The sequence below is a fragment of the Molossus molossus genome, unplaced genomic scaffold, assembly GCF_014108415.1.
Source record: "Molossus molossus isolate mMolMol1 unplaced genomic scaffold, mMolMol1.p scaffold_m16_p_2, whole genome shotgun sequence".
In the NCBI taxonomy this organism is placed as follows: Eukaryota; Metazoa; Chordata; class Mammalia; order Chiroptera; family Molossidae; genus Molossus; species Molossus molossus.
In genome coordinates, this window is record NW_023425355.1 from 106,112,317 (window position 1) to 106,127,253 (window position 14,937).

Sequence of the window (14,937 nt, forward strand, 5' to 3'; positions counted from 1 at the left end):
GGGGCCTTGGAGTGCCTCGGTTGGAATGTACCACAGCCACTCAGCTAGAGGGGCGTCCGTCCCTGCTCCTGCGCCATCCGCGGCCGTGTCAGACCCAAACACCCCTACAAGCTGTGGTTCTTCCTGAAAGCGCGAGGCATGCTGGGGGTAGTAGTCCGGTCCGGCCGGTGCCTGGTGCACGTGGTGAGCATCCGCGGCCAGGGTATTGGAAAAAGTAAACCTGAACTGTGGAATTCCGGGAGTGGTGCTCTCGCGGGTGGAAAAGGAAGCAAAACACTCTTCCATCAGATCTTTCCCTTCTCATTTATACTTTGCCTCACCTCAAAGAGACCTCCCCTGATACCCCCTGTAAAGTAGTCAGGGAATGCCTCTCGGAGAAGATAGCAAGTGAAAAGTGAGGAAGCGAGCCACAGCCACATGTAACACGGGGGAGACCATTTCGGACAGTGGGAATATCAGGTGCAAAGCCCTGAGGTTGGAAGTCCTTGGCGTGTTTGAGGAAGAGCACGGGATTCTGTGTAACTGGAAAGGCGTGAGGGAGAGCACTGCGAGATAAAATGGAGGACATGTCAAGTAGGGTATTATTGTAAGCCAGACAGAGATATTTGTTTTTTATTCTAAGATCGGTAGAAAGGACTCATACTATATAAACTATCTTGCTGCTCTTTGTGGAGAGAGAACAAACTGAGGAGAAAGGCGGAAGCAGAAAAACCAGTGGAAAAGCGAAGAAGTGATGAGGCCATCGCACTAAGATGGCGGAAGTGGCGAGAGTGAGGAAGAAGCATTCTAGTCACGATATGGAGCCTGCCCTGTTCCGGCTTAGTCGGTTGGAGCGTCCTCTCATACACCAAAAGGTGGCGGGTTTGATTCCCAGTCAGAGCACATATGTAGGTTGCAGGTTTTATCCCTGGTCAGGGAACACAGGGCAATGATCTCTCTCTCTCTTTTTCTCGCTCTAAAATCAGTCAAAACATATCCCCCGATGAGGATTAAATAAATAAAAAGCCCTGACCTTTGAGGCTCAGTTGGTTGGGCATCTTCCCACACATTGCTAGTTCGATTCCGGGCCAAGGGCACATGCCTGGGTTCCAGGTTCTATCCCGGGTAAAGGGGGTGCAGGAGGCAGCCCACCAATGTTGTGCTCTCACATGGATGTTTTTGTCCCTCTCCTTTCCTCTCTAAAAATCAATTTTTAATAAATAAAAAGAAAGAAAAAAGGATATGGAACCTTTTAATTGTTCCAGAAAGTGACCTTGCAATCCTTTCCAGTGAACACCCTCTGATTGCTGTCACTGTAAATGGGTTCCATCTGATTGAGAACTCCACATAAGTGGACTCACAGTCTACATTCTTTGTGTCCTTTTCCCCCTCAACATGTTTGTGGGATTCAATCATATTGTTTGTATCAGTATTTTGTTCCTTTTTATCGCTGAGTTGTATTCCATTATATGAATAGACCATAATTTATCCATTCTCCTCTTGTTGGATGTTCAGGTTATTACCAGTCTTTGGCTAGCTATTATGAATACAGCTGCTATGAATACACATAAAATAATTTTTTGACATGTTTGCATTTATTTGGAGTAAATATCTAAGAATGGGATTGCTAAGTCTTAGGATAAGTGTATGCTTACCTTTATATGAAACAGCCAGTTCTCCAGAGTGGCTGTGCCATTTAGTACTGTTGGCCATATATGAGGACTCTTGTTGGGGCCCTATGGTAACGGCCCTGAAGAGGATGGGGACAAGGGTGGATGCAAATAGTTCTGGTGGGCATTCCTGGGACCTGGGATTGGCAGGTCAAGCTTCTCTCTCCACCCCTTTGGGTCATCAGCCCCTTGAGGGCACAGGGCCTACCGGTGCCAGATTGCTTATTGTCATCCACTTGGAGATGCCCTAGAGCATTGTCCCCAGACCCAGGGAGGGCCAAGTGCAATTTAGTCTAATGCCACTGTGGGGTGGCAAGGCCAGGGGATGGGGTATTCGAAATCCTGGCTCTGACCCAGGGGGACTTAAAGCCTGACAGTGCCCTAGTGGTGCTGGATTTCTTAGTACAGCATGACCTTCTGGCCGTGATAATGATGAAGGGCTGTGACCAGAATCTTGTGGGTTGGGACACAGCCCAGAACCCCATGTTCTGCCTGCCCCTGAGCTGGTAGTTACTAAGTATCAGACACTGATTATCACTACTGCTACCCACCTCAGCCTGACAAGGCCCTTTTTCTTCTAATCCTCACCCGGGGATATTTTTCTATTTATCTTCAGAGTGGGAGGGAGAGAAAGGGAGAGAGAAACATTGGTGAGAGGGACACATTGACTGGTTGCCTCCCACACAACCCCAACCAGGGCTGAGGACAGACCACAACTGAGGTATGTGCCCTTGACTGGAACTGAACCTGAGACTCATTGGTCTGCAGGCTGACGCTCTACCACTGAGCCAAAACGACCAGGGCAAGACCCTTTCTCTATCTGTGTTTATGCCCCTGTCTGTGTGGACCACAAACGATGCTGGGACATGAGAAAGAGACATGCAAGCTGTGAACTTTTCACCTTTTATTATAAAAAGAATGTGATGCTAGCCCAGTTTTCCAGCAAGTCACCAACTCCAAGTCTGACTTCGTCAGGGCCTGTCTGGCTGGGGACTGGGCTGGTGGACAGGTGCAGGGTCCTGCTCAGACCACTAAACATTTCATTTTCCCCTGCCCCAGGCTGGACACCAACATTTGCAGAAGTAGCTCTTGCAGATCCTCACTGGGCCTCGTTGAAACGGGTCACCATTGTCTTGTGCAGTGTTTCCTTGTAGGACTCGGTTGAGGTGACCCCGTAGGAGCTGCCTCTGGCACCCAAGCCGGAGCCCCGCACTCGTGTCTGGGCCTGTATGAGGAAGGCAAGTTCTGTCAGAGTGGGGAGTGGGGGGTGGGGACAAGACAGGTCTGCAGCAGAGAGAACTGGAGGACGGGATGGGATCATGGGAGACTCGCCTCAATAGGTGTCACAATGCCCTGCTTCTTACGGCCCAGGCCACTGCCTTCTTTCCAACCCATGGCCTGGAGCATGCGACTGCCAATGTTGTCACTGCCCAGACCATCCCGAGTGGGTTGCTCAAAGTCTCTGCAGGGGACAGTAGTACAGTGTGAGTGACTGGCCTGCCAGCCCCAGGCCCCCCACCTGGCCCTGGGCACTCACACAGAAGCTGCAGACATGCCACCATACTTCCTCCTCTTGGGCTCTGGTGGCTCAGGGATGCCATACTTCTCTCTGCGTTCAGCTGCACGGTCTCGGTACTTCATTTGCTAAAAGTTTGTGTGTGAAAGAATTGGGGAGCTGGTCACTATTGGCAGGATATATGGGCATAGATAGGTGTGTGGGGGGTCCCACGGAGAGCTGGATCTGACTAACAGGTATGAGGTTAGTCAGATCCAGGTTAGTCAGGCAGGACATTGTAGGTGTGAGCAGCCAGCGTGGGGGAATTAGGAAAAAGCCTCACAGGGACAGGACATAAGAGCTGATGGCAGCCAGGCTGTACTTAGGTAAAGAACTTGAGTACCAGCTGCCTGAGGGGACGGACACTTGGCAAGGGACAGAGGAGATGGAGCCTAGGAGTGGGTCACACCTCACCTCCATGTCATTCTTCTCAAGTGCTTCTAGTTCATTTTCTGACAGGTGGGCTCGCCGGTGAATCTCAAGGTTTTGCTGCAAAAGGACAGGAGGAGTGAAGTGGCTAGGCTGGGCCAGACCAGGCCCGACCAAGGTTCCCTGCCAAGCCTCCCTCAGTCACCTTGTGGAGCCCGGACAGCTGCTGGTGCCGGATGAGCGCCTCCTTGCTGGGGAACTGGCGACGGCAGAGCAGACAGGCCAGCTTCTGCCAGTCAGTGAGCTTCTCTTCCCTCTCTGGGCCCCCTCGATCCTGCTCCTCCTCACTGTCACTCTCCCCGCTGTAGGCTGCCACCAACCCTCGAGGTGGGCTCTGTAAAAGGTGGGAGGGCATGGAAGGTCAGGCCTGGCAATATTAGAGCCCCCTTGCCCCTCTCCCTGCCCTAGACACTCACTGGGCGGTCATCACTGGCCAGTTTTGGGAGATCCATGCTGGTGTGCTGTCTCTCAGCTAATGCTCCCTGGGGTGGAGGGACACAAATTCAGGGATTCCACAGAGGGACTGGAGGGATGACAAGATGGGGGTAAGGGATATGGATGGGTGGCCACAACACACCTTCTTTTCTAGGATGGCGTATCCAGCATCTGCGGTGGCTGACTCCCGCCTTTCATCGTCTCTCAGGGAGCTGATGGGCTGGAAGCTATTTTTGAAGTTTTCTTTTTGCTTGTTGAGACTGCGGGCCCAGCGTTCCATGTCCTTAGCAATCTAAGGGTGAGGATGAGGTGAAGCTCTCAGAAACCCCCTAACTCCATCCACTGCCCACTGCCCCTGCAGCAGTCCGCCCCATCCTGCCCTGCACCTCAAGCAGATGATGAGAGAGGTGGGTGTTGAAAGTTCCTATTTCTCTGTCATACTGTCATTGATGCTCATCAAGCCTCTCTCTGGCTGTGCCCCCATTCTCCTGACAGGCACCTACACTATTACATCCCCTGTGTGTTTTCATTTTGTTATTCTAAAATGCATAGGATGGCTTTCTCTATAATTTTTATTTACATGTGTGACACTTTGCCATATTCTATATTACACTGCCCCCCCATACACAACACCATTTTTAGAATTTACCAGACTCTCAAGTTCTTGCTTCTAAACGCTACAGACAGTCATACTCTTCTTCTACTGACAGATACTGAGGATCCCTCCAACCGCCCACCACACAGAACACAGCAATGGCTATTTTCCTGCCTGCCCCCTGCTGGGCCTGAGAGAAGTTCTCTGGAACATATCTACATGTGGACATGGACACACCCCCATGAGTGGTATGAGCCCAAAGAAGTATGCATGCCCACACCAGCCCGTCACACTCCCACCAGCAGTGTGAGGGTTTCACTGGGGGACAGGAAAGCTGACAAAGTTCACATGGATGGCACTGGCCACCTCAGGGAGGTATATGGCCCTATACTGAGGAGACTGCCTTGGCTCAAGGTCATGCAGCAAAGAACAGAGATAGATCAGAAGCCTGGTCTCCCTTAAGCAAAATTACTGCCCACGTACACATCCAGCCACACCCTGCTCCCTCAGCAGGGAAGATAATAGACGAAAGAAGTGCAGTCATCAGAAAACTTAGAACAGCCAGCTGGTGACTGCTGGACCTCAGTGAGTTCACCTGTTGGGCCGTCTTGGTCTTGTGCTTTTCTTTCTTCTCTTTGCCCTCCTTGGAGGGTGCCCCTGTCTCCTTATGCCCATCGGCCGACTGCTCCAGGGCAGGAACGTAGGTCCGCCTTTCTCCATCCCAGTACAGGTACTGCTGACTCTGAGCATTGTAGTAATACTGAGGTGGGGGGATAGAGAGGGATCATGAAGGAGGACCTCAAGAAGGGAAACGCAGACCCCACTCACTCTCTGGGCTGCCCCATCACCTGGGAGTTGGGATCATAGTAGAGGCCAGTCTGAGGATCATAGTAGTACCCAGATGTCTCATCATACTGGTAGGTGGAGACGTCAGGAACAGCTGGGGGATGGTAAGGGGGGTGTCAAACCCCTCCCTGCTTTGTTAAGGAACTCCCCACTGCCCACCCACAGGCCAGGGCTACTCACGGTACTGGCTGTAGGACTCCTGGGTGGTAGGGCTGGTGGCTGGTGGCAGGGTAGAGCTGGGATGGGTAGGGCTCTGGAGCTCAGATTTGAGCACAGCAGGTGACATGATGGTGTATGACTGGTCATGGGGCCAGACAGGGAACAGGGCTCAATGTCTGCTAATGCCCACTGTGTCCCCCTCCCCCCAGGATCTCCCTCGAACTCCCTCACCTGGCTGTTGGCAGCAGTGCCCTGGCTGCTACTCGCCTCAGCTGCTGACTGCTGGTAGATGCCAGGGGTGGCACCAGGCTGGGCACGGGAGAAAGCCTGCAGTGACACAGAGTCTGCTCCAGGCTCTAGGGAGGCCTCAGCACCTGTAAAGAGGGACAGGGAGGAGAACGCCTGTGAATGGTGGGGCCCAGGACCCTGTGCCTACCAACCCCCACATGAGATTGAGAGATGTTGGGGCTCACCTGCTCCAGCTGGGTCCCCTTTGGTTCCAGTGATGCCGGGGCCCTTGGTGCTCTTGAGGTAGCCATGGGCATAGAGGGAGGACTCTGTGCCCTGGCTGCCGCCATAGCCCTCATCCTGTTGGTAGTAGCTGTAGTCGACCGATGGTTCCTCAGTGGTGGCCCAGGCACCCTCCCCACCCTGGGAGGCCTGAGGGGCAGGTGGGAGGGGCTCATTAGCAGAGGAGGGGATCATGGGGGGGTAACCTACTAAGAAGAGGCTGCCCACAGGTAAAGCTAGTGTCTGCCGACAGAAAGCATGCAGCCCTCAGACAAGTGAGACAAGAGGGCTGCCTGGCCACAGCAGAACAGGGCAGCAGCAAAAACAAGACAGCAACAAGGATGCATGCCAAAACGCTCCCGGGGCTGACGCTGGTATGTTTGTCGTGTGGTACGTGTGCTGGGCATCAGACCAAGGGAAAGATCCTCCTCCCCTTCTTTAGTGTCATTTCCCAATTTCTTTTTAGCCACTTATAAATTCCTTTTTATTAAAAAAGTTGTAATAATTCACGATGATAAGATAACCGCCAAACAGGAGAGAAAACCAGCCACAATGGCATGGAAAATGAAAGCCTGGGAGGTGATCAGGAAGGGAGCAAGGCTCCAGAGCCCATGGCAGCCACGGTGAGAGGGTTTTGGGTCCACGGAAAGCCAAAATAGCAAGCCAGCCCTCCTGTTCGCAGAGAGGGTGCAAGAGGGTTGAGGTGGCCCAGGTATCCAGATGCTGGGGCGGAGAAGAGTCTTTGAGTACCTGTGAGATGGCCCACTGGGCCGCAGCAATGGCAGTGCTGGCCACAGAGGCAGCATTGATGCGGCTGCCTTCGTTGGAGGCCATGTCCCTGGGGAGGATGTCAGACACTGGGAGTGAGATGGGGGGCCCCCAGTTGGGGGACAAGCTGGGAAGGGACACAGGTGGGACCCTGACCTCTTAGAACCCTTTGCAAACTCAACGTTGATGGTCTTGCCATCGATGGTGAGCGGCGGGTGCAGGGCCTGCAGGATCTGTAGCAGCTGAGCTGCTTCCTGGGGGAGGAGGGGAGGCAGGGGCAGAAGGGTCAGGCCCGGGGAGGTCCCCGGCTCCATTGCCCCATTGCCAGACAGGGGGCCGCGGTGGGGGCTGGGGTCAGGGTCCCCCCTCCCCACCCCGGGGGCCGGGACCCTGGCTGCCCGGCCCCCCCTGTGCCGCCCTCACCACGATGGTGGAGAGCTGGATGAAGGCGAAGCCACGATTCAGTTGAGTCTGCTTGTCCTTGATGACTCGAACATTGGAGGAGGATAGCACTGCATAGGGTGCCAGGGCCCCCAGGATGGAGTCCATGGTGCTGTGTGGGTTCAGGTTGCGCAAAATGATGGCTGTGGGAAGGGGCCCAGCATTAGGGGGCAGCCCTGATACTCTGCTCCAGCCCTACCCTCTGGTGGCTCCCCACTGCTCCCTCTCCTCCTCCTCTGGCCTTCACATCTTTACACCTGCTGCTTCCTCTCACTTCTTCCTCCTGGAAAAACTATGCTTGTCAGTTCCAAGTCCCAGTTCAGTCACTCACCTGCCAAGAACTTCCAACGCACCCCCAAAGTCAAGTCGGGTCATGCTCCTCTCCTGCTCTCCCTATATCACCTGTCCCCCAACTAGTCAGAGATCCCTGGGAGGACTAAATCCTGGTTACCACCATCTTTCTTGCCTTGGAGAGCCCAGCCCAGATACCCTAGGGCAGGGAGGAGGAAGGAACAAACAAATGACTCACTGTCGTTGGCGTTCTCCGAGCTTGGCTCTGAGCCCTGTGACAGGGATTGGGAGGCCAGCACTCCCTGGGCCTGGTAGGGCTGTGGCAAGGGGAGCAGGCCCTGGCTCAGCTCCCGTCCACCCAGTGGCAGCGTCTGCTGATCCAGCCTTGTGCCCAGGGGCAGCTTCTGCTCTGCCTCTGTCAGGGGAGGCAGAAGATAGGGTAGTGACAGAGGGGAGGCTCCATGGCTAGTCACCCTCCTCCCACAGCACTGGCCCCTCACCCTTCTCCCCACTCCCACCAACGTCCTGGGGAGGGAGAGGCATGAGGGCCTCACCTGACTTGGGCACACCACATTTGAAGCACTTCTCACGGCGTTTGAAGTTCTGGACGCCACACTGTGAGGCACAGGCCAAGTCGTCAGAGGGGGTGGGGCTTTCCATTATGCCCTCCAAACTTGGATCCCCCAGGGAACCCCGCCATGTCCCAGGGAATGAGGGTTCCAAAATCAGGGGAGGCAGGAGGGCTCTGGTTGTCATTCTCAGGACTGTGAATCTCCCCTTTACATGGTTTCAAATTTGTCCTCAGTGCCAACCCATCTCAGGAATCAACAATTTTACTACCCATTAAACTGCTGCCTCCTCCAAGGTACCAACTCCCAGGACTCTCCCCGACAATGTCCCTTTAGTAGGTTCCTCTTCCCAAAACTTGCTTCCCTGTTCAGAAACCTCTAATGTTTCTATCTCTAAATGCCAGGAGTCTTTCTCTTGCCAGATTTCCACCCCTTCATCTCAAGAACTGGGCTGGATCCTGCTGCTCTCAAGAAATCTGCCTCTAGAGACCCCTCAGCTTCCACACTTCTCTGTTCCAAGGTCATGCACTGAGCACTGCTCCTGTGCCAGGCTCTGCCCCACATGCCCAGGATGTGGCCTCTGCCCTTATGGCCTACCAGCAGCACCAAGGGGCAGGTTAGTCTCTGGATATGGTCACTAACAGGGGCCTGGAGAAGGCAGTAGGCCAAGAGGGGCACTAGTCACTTGGCTTGGGAGAGTTAGCAGGGACATTTGATCTGGGGAGACCCAGAAGTTTGGTTTGGTGTGGTTTTACTGGGAAACAATTGCTAACATAGGAAATGAGGTCTTCCGTAGCTGGTGTAGAAGAGTGAGGAGAGAGGCCAAAAGCCAAGGCTAGAGAGGAAAGGTGATGCTAGATTAAGGAGGATGGTCCCACTTAAGCTCAGACTTATGGGGGTTTTAGGCAAAGAAGGAACATGGTCAGAGGTGGTTCTGAGGAATGTTATAGGTGAGAGGGTGGGAGAAAGAGGCAAGAGGCCAGCGAGGGGTCCGTGGTGACTGTCTGGGGAAGTGGGGGAGGACTGGCCTGTGCAGTGGGAATGGCTAGGGAGGGTATTTCTATAATGAAAGTGACAGGACCCGGTAACCTACAGGATATGAGGGGTTAAGAGGAAAGTAAAGAATTCCCTGGTTTTGAGGAGTATCTGAAAATATATGAGGTATGGAACTCCACTGTCACTTTGCCTCTACCTTTCCAGAGCCAGTGGATACCTGCCCTCTGCTATTAGTTTTATTTATTTTTTGAACAAGCAGGTCCCAACCCCATTACTAGGCAGAATTCTTATTGGGGTTGGGGCCTCCACATGCTTTCAATCCTCCCCTTAGGTCTCAGGGCTGCGCCTTAGGGCTGCTTGTGAGGCTGGCCCCAGGGGAGACCTGAACCCATGGCACCTGTAATCAGGAGCAAGTCATGGCTCAAGGCTTATCCAAGGTTCTACCTCTCTTGAACCTTAACTACTTCTTCAGGAATATGACTGCAAAAGCCTACAGCTTGTATCCCCAGTGTCAGGTGGACATGGCTTTGTCAGAGTGGCCTTCAAGGTTGAGTCACCTGACACAGGCTCTTGAATACCTTGTGCTTTTCCTTGAGAGTAACAGCTGGCATTAATGGTGCTAACTTTAGGCCAATTGTTGTTCCAAGTGTGACCCTCTCATCACCACATTTTAATCCTCCCAAACACCTTTGGGGAGAGGTATTATTACTATTTGCATTTTACAGATGGGAAAGTGAGGCAGAGAGGGGTTAAGGGCCCTGATCAAAATCAAGGTAGATCGGGGAGAATCTAATTTCAGCCAGTCTGGCTCTGAGGTCCACATTTTACAAATCATGTTACACCTCCACTATCACTAGTTAATCATTTGTGTAAATATTTGTGGACCATCTACTGGGACTTCAGCAAGATCATGCTTCATGAGGGCAGAGCCTGGTACCAAATAAAAAGCTCAGTAAACATTGGTGGGTAGGTGGGTGGCAAGGAATGATGGCTACTTGAGTTGAGCTAGCCCTCCACACCACCACAGAGGTCCCAGGGAGACAGAGATGTGGCCACCACTGCTGCTGCTGTTTCAGTCCATGGCAACTGTTGCCCACCGCCCCTGTACCTTATTACACAGCCAGTCCTCATTGATCTTGGGCTTGGGGTCGCTGTAGTGCATGGACACCTTCTGGCCCAGGATATTGAGGGAGTGCTGCGGGAAAAAGCAGAGCCAAGTGAGGCCCAGGCAGCAGTGCCCCACGCACCGTTTCAGTACAGGAGAAGAGAGTGAGCGAGCCCTTCAGCTGGATGGATGAGGGACAGGGAACGGAGGGAGGTCGGAGAACGGACGAGGGAAGAAGGAAGGGAAGGAGGGAGGGAAAGCGCCACAGCCTTTGGGCGCAGCTGTTTGCTGCCTTTTCAGGGCACGCGCACACGCGCACACGTGAACACAAGCCACCGGGCACACAGTGCTCGGCTGACCAATGCTTGCCTGACAGTGGGGAAAACCCCCCTACTCGGCCCTGACACTGCCAGGCCATACCCAGGGCCAGCACTACATAGGCTACACTTGGGATGAGGGGGGATGGGAAGGAAGGGAAAGGAGGGGAGAGAAAAAGAGAGAGAGAGTGCACGCGCGCTAGTGCTGGAGAAGGGGAAAAAGAAAGAGCCATATTGAAAAGATGGAAGTTCCTGCTAGGAGGCTGTCTTCCTGTGGCTGATGGGTCCTGGACCCATGGCACTAGCCTATGGACCGGCATAGATGGTCCCAGGGGCAGCCCTGCTGAGCCCCATTCCAGCACACCTGCCCCTCCTCCCATGCTGCTTCCCCTCAGCGCTGCACACCAGTGAGCCAGGCTCTTGGTGGGCAAGCAGAGCAGACCCTTGGGTCTCGGAAGGTCCCAATGCTGCCAGTTTGGGAGCCCGTGCCACACTTGGGGAGCAGGCTCCCTTCCTTTCCTGGCAGCACAGCTCCTTGCTGAGAGGGCAGGCCTGCCCACAGCAGAGTAGGGCAAGTGGTGATTCCTGTGGGGGTAGGTGCAGTGGAAGGAATGGGGCAGCTGGGTGAGTCCTGATGAATGAAACTATCACACTTGACTGGTACTTTAGATCAACAGAGCAGTGCTAGCCTCTTGCGTGGGAATTAAAGGGCTGAACTCACATGTGGGGAGAGCTGGCAAAACGGGACTTGCTAGTTAGTGTGCCAAGAGCTAAGTTCCCCATGGCTGGATCCAGTGGTGCCTGAGAGTGGAACGAAGTACTGGCTCTGCCTAACCCCAGAGCAGGACAGTCCTCCCGGGAGTGGGAACCTAGGTGGAAGACCCTCCCTGGTAGCCTTCTCTCTGAAAGCTCAGCCGGGAGAGGTGGAGGGGCAGAGCTAGAGCCTGACAAGGGAGGGGCAAGTGGTGAGTGGGGGCTCTTGATGGGCAGCCCAGTGGGTAGTGAGAGATGGGAAGAGGAGATATTGAGGGTCAGGAAGGGGGAGAGAGAGGGGACGGGGGGATGGGACACAGGGCCACAGGGCAGGGAACTGTGTCCATAAGAATCAGGCGATGGGGAGCGCTCGATTACAAAGTAGTATTTGTTTGGGGGGGGGTTCAAGTGCGGCAAAGCAACCTGATTGGCTTCCATCCATCGTGTAGCGTCCTGCAAGTGACTAAACTCGACGAAGGCGAAGCCCCGGCTCTGACCTGGAGACAGCATTCAGATACAGACGCAGTGGGTTAGTCAACAGCTTTGGACACACGGCGTTCCCGGGGGCGGGACCCGAGGGGAGAGGATGGGGGCAGAGAGGGAAAGGGGAGAGGAGAAAAGGAAGAAAGGAAGAGAAAGAAGCAATCAGAGAGAAAGACCATGGGGTGGGAGGCAAGGTAGATGGCTGGGAGGAGCAGGAAAGAGGGAAGGAGGAGGGAAGAAAAAAGAGCTGGAGAGAGGTGGGTGGGTGAGAAAAAATACATACACACCAGCTGGGAAGAAAGACAGAGATGGGGCTCAGGCCAGCCTGGGGTGACAGAGATGGAGAGAAGGAGCTGGGAGGGAAAGGGTATAAGTAGAGGTCTATTTCCAGAGAAGAAAGGAGGGCAGATGGGCAGGCTGCTGGTTCCACATGGGCCAGAATAAATAACAGAAGGGCAGGGCCCAGCTCAAGGCCAGGGGAGCCCAGGAAGGGCCCTGTAACCAGTGTTTAATAAAAGGAGCAAAAGAAAAGCTGGGCCGGGCTGCTCGGTGAGGCTAGGAAGGCTCCGGGCCCATCAGGAACCTGGAGAGTTAGGGACACAATGTCACCTTAACCTTAACACAGTGCATGGGAGGTGGGCCTCATGAGGGAGTCAACTCAGGGCCAAGACTGTACAGCCACCCACAGTCCAGGTCCTCCTAGACAGCAGGAGAATGGGGGCCAAGACTGGCCAGGCAGACCTTAATGAATCAGTGGGTGTCTGGGAGAAGTACCCAGGGCCACAGAGGAGGCTGAACCCAGGACACTACTGTGGGGAGAGAGACCAGAATCTTAGCCATGGGTGGTTTGGCTAGGGTGAAGCAGAGCAAGACCTGCATGCTATGAAGAGAGACTTTAGGCCTGGCCAGGGCTAGGAAAGGGACCCAGGGCTTGAGGTCACAGAACGCAGCTCTACCTTTGGAGGTGTACACACAGGGAAGGCTTAGACACAACAGGATTTGGGGGGGGGGGTGCATGCTTGATCTCCAAGAGAAGAACTATTAGGATGCACAAGAGGATGGAATGGTCTGATGACAGAGGCAGGGGGGAGAGGGAGGAGATAGAGAGAGAGAGAGAGGTGAGATGAGAGTTGAAAGAGGTAGAGATGATAGAGATAGAGATAGATATGAAGGTGTGGGGAAAAGAGAGACTGAGATGGAGAGACAAACCCAGGCAGAGTGAGGCCCCACTGTGTCTGCCTTGGGGAGCCTGGGCCAGAGATCCTGTAGAGACAGCTCCCCCCCCAAACCTCCAACTACCCTCAGGCCAACTCCAAACAGCCTATAAGAGGGAGGGAGGGGACAAGTGAGGCCAGAAATCTGGCTGCTCCTTGGGATGAGCCCTGGGATGAGAGCCATCCCCTGCCTCCCCTCTTGGGATACATGGGTGGGGCCATGCCAGACCTACTTTCTGGTCAGAGGCTGTTACCAGAAAAATGTGGGAGAAAGTGAGGGCAGGGGAAGGAGAAGAAAGGAGAGGGAAGGGAGTATATTGGGAGGGGGTTACCATCTCAGACACTCAGAGTCCCAGAGAGGTTCCCTGGAGCCTGGCCCTGGCCCTGCCCCTGGGGAAAGCTCAGCTCAGCTCAGAGCTGCACCTCCTCCCCAACAGCCCCTTGAAAGAAGCTGCTGGCCAGAGCTGTGAGAACGGGATGAGGGGAAGAGAAGAGGGGTACCCCAAGCTGCCCATTCCCAGCTGTGGCAGGAAGGCAGGGTAGGGAGGGTGTGGAAGAGGCAGAGGCAGGAGGAGACTTGGTGGCGGAGGCTGGCCAGCAGAAGGGGAAAGCACTGGGAACAAGAGCTCACCTGAGGATTTGTTCCGCATCAGCCGGACTTCCCGTGCTTGGACGCCATGGGACTGCAGCTGGCCACGGATCTGTAAGGGGAGATACAGATTGGGGCAGGCTCAGCACAAGGGGGCTGCTGGGTAGCTGAGGCCAGCTGGAGGCCTCCAGGGCCCCAAGGGGCCATCAGTGATGTGCACATACCATCTCATCTCCTCTTTCTCTCAGGGATTTTCCCCAAGTGACCAGAGCCCCCAACCCACACCAGTACCCAGTCTCAGCTTTCAGCCCCAGATTTGTAGAGTGAGTCAAATGAAGAAAAGGGCAGGGAGCAAGGTGAAGCATGGCAGCATGATGACCCTTTGGAGGCAGAGAATAAGAGAGCAAGCAAGCCTGCAGATCAAGAATGGTGAGCAGGGGTGGTCTGACAATAGGCTTGGTGCAGCCACAAAGCGAGGAAAGCTGGGATGCAATTCTGGGTCTCAGCAAAGGGGCTGCTCTCTGCTTGCATCAAAAGAGACCCCATGACACAAATACGAAACTGGGAAGGACTGGGGTCTAAGCAAACCCAAGCCATGTGTCCTAGAACCTGAGTGGAACAGTAACTTGGGGTAGAGAGAAAAAGGTGTGGTTGTGAGGTTTACAAAGCTTCTTGAATGAAGTAAGCCAGAGGGGAGCTGCAGAGGCAATCTGGGTTTTGGACCAGGTGTGGCAGGGTCTCTAGGCCAGTGGTGCCTCTTGCAGAAGACTAGGAATGTGTGCTGGGCATTCTCAGGCAGCAGTCTTAATGCCTCTGGGCCTGTTTCCTTATCAGGTTAAACAATAGAAAGGAGGTTAAACAAACACACACACATACACAAAGATAAAAAAGGACACACAGAGCAGTTTATCAGGACTGCAAACAACCACGGAAGGGCTCAGGAAACAGCAAGAATTTGGGCACTGTGGCCTAGCTGCCAGGTTTCAGACACTAACTCTGCTCTGCCACTCACTGGGGCAAGTTGCTTCACTACTGGGGGCCTGGATGCCTCATCCATAGGATGGAAATACAGAGTACCTTCTCCAAAGGGTGGCTGTGAGGATTAAATCAGACCTGATGTATGGCCCACTCTGTGATAAATCCTCAAGAAATGTCAGCACTCAGCTACTGTCTGACCAGGAACAGGGGAGGTGGGTCAGACTTGAGGGTAGCTGGCAGATTTCACAGGAGAGC

The 14,937-nt window shown here is 54.1% G+C and overlaps 1 protein-coding gene across 12 annotated transcripts in view; it reads right to left on the reverse strand.

Annotated features, from left to right (window-relative positions):
* Nucleotides 1–2,541: 2,541 nt before the first annotated feature.
* Nucleotides 2,542–14,937, reverse strand: part of RBM10 (RNA binding motif protein 10) — a 30,323-nt gene continuing 17,927 nt past the window's right edge. For 7 of the 12 annotated variants that reach the window (XM_036270599.1, XM_036270609.1, XM_036270601.1 and 4 more), the window contains 20 exons: nt 13,747–13,816; nt 11,842–11,915; nt 10,352–10,438; nt 8,233–8,293; nt 7,917–8,093; nt 7,370–7,530; nt 7,103–7,200; nt 6,929–7,016; nt 6,142–6,328; nt 5,900–6,042; nt 5,690–5,807; nt 5,512–5,603; nt 5,259–5,423; nt 4,211–4,360; nt 4,050–4,115; nt 3,779–3,967; nt 3,619–3,693; nt 3,187–3,293; nt 2,982–3,111; nt 2,542–2,874 (listed from right to left, as the gene is read on the reverse strand). In XM_036270599.1, the coding sequence (XP_036126492.1) occupies nt 2,749–2,874; nt 2,982–3,111; nt 3,187–3,293; nt 3,619–3,693; nt 3,779–3,967; nt 4,050–4,115; nt 4,211–4,360; nt 5,259–5,423; nt 5,512–5,603; nt 5,690–5,807; nt 5,900–6,042; nt 6,142–6,328; nt 6,929–7,016; nt 7,103–7,200; nt 7,370–7,530; nt 7,917–8,093; nt 8,233–8,293; nt 10,352–10,438; nt 11,842–11,915; nt 13,747–13,816 (2,364 nt within the window). In that variant the 3' untranslated portion in view covers nt 2,542–2,748. The remainder of the gene's footprint in view (nt 2,875–2,981; nt 3,112–3,186; nt 3,294–3,618; nt 3,694–3,778; nt 3,968–4,049; nt 4,116–4,210; nt 4,361–5,258; nt 5,424–5,511; nt 5,604–5,689; nt 5,808–5,899; nt 6,043–6,141; nt 6,329–6,928; nt 7,017–7,102; nt 7,201–7,369; nt 7,531–7,916; nt 8,094–8,232; nt 8,294–10,351; nt 10,439–11,841; nt 11,916–13,746; nt 13,817–14,937) is intronic. The other 5 variants (XM_036270611.1, XM_036270603.1, XM_036270606.1 and 2 more) reach the window with 2 other exon arrangements.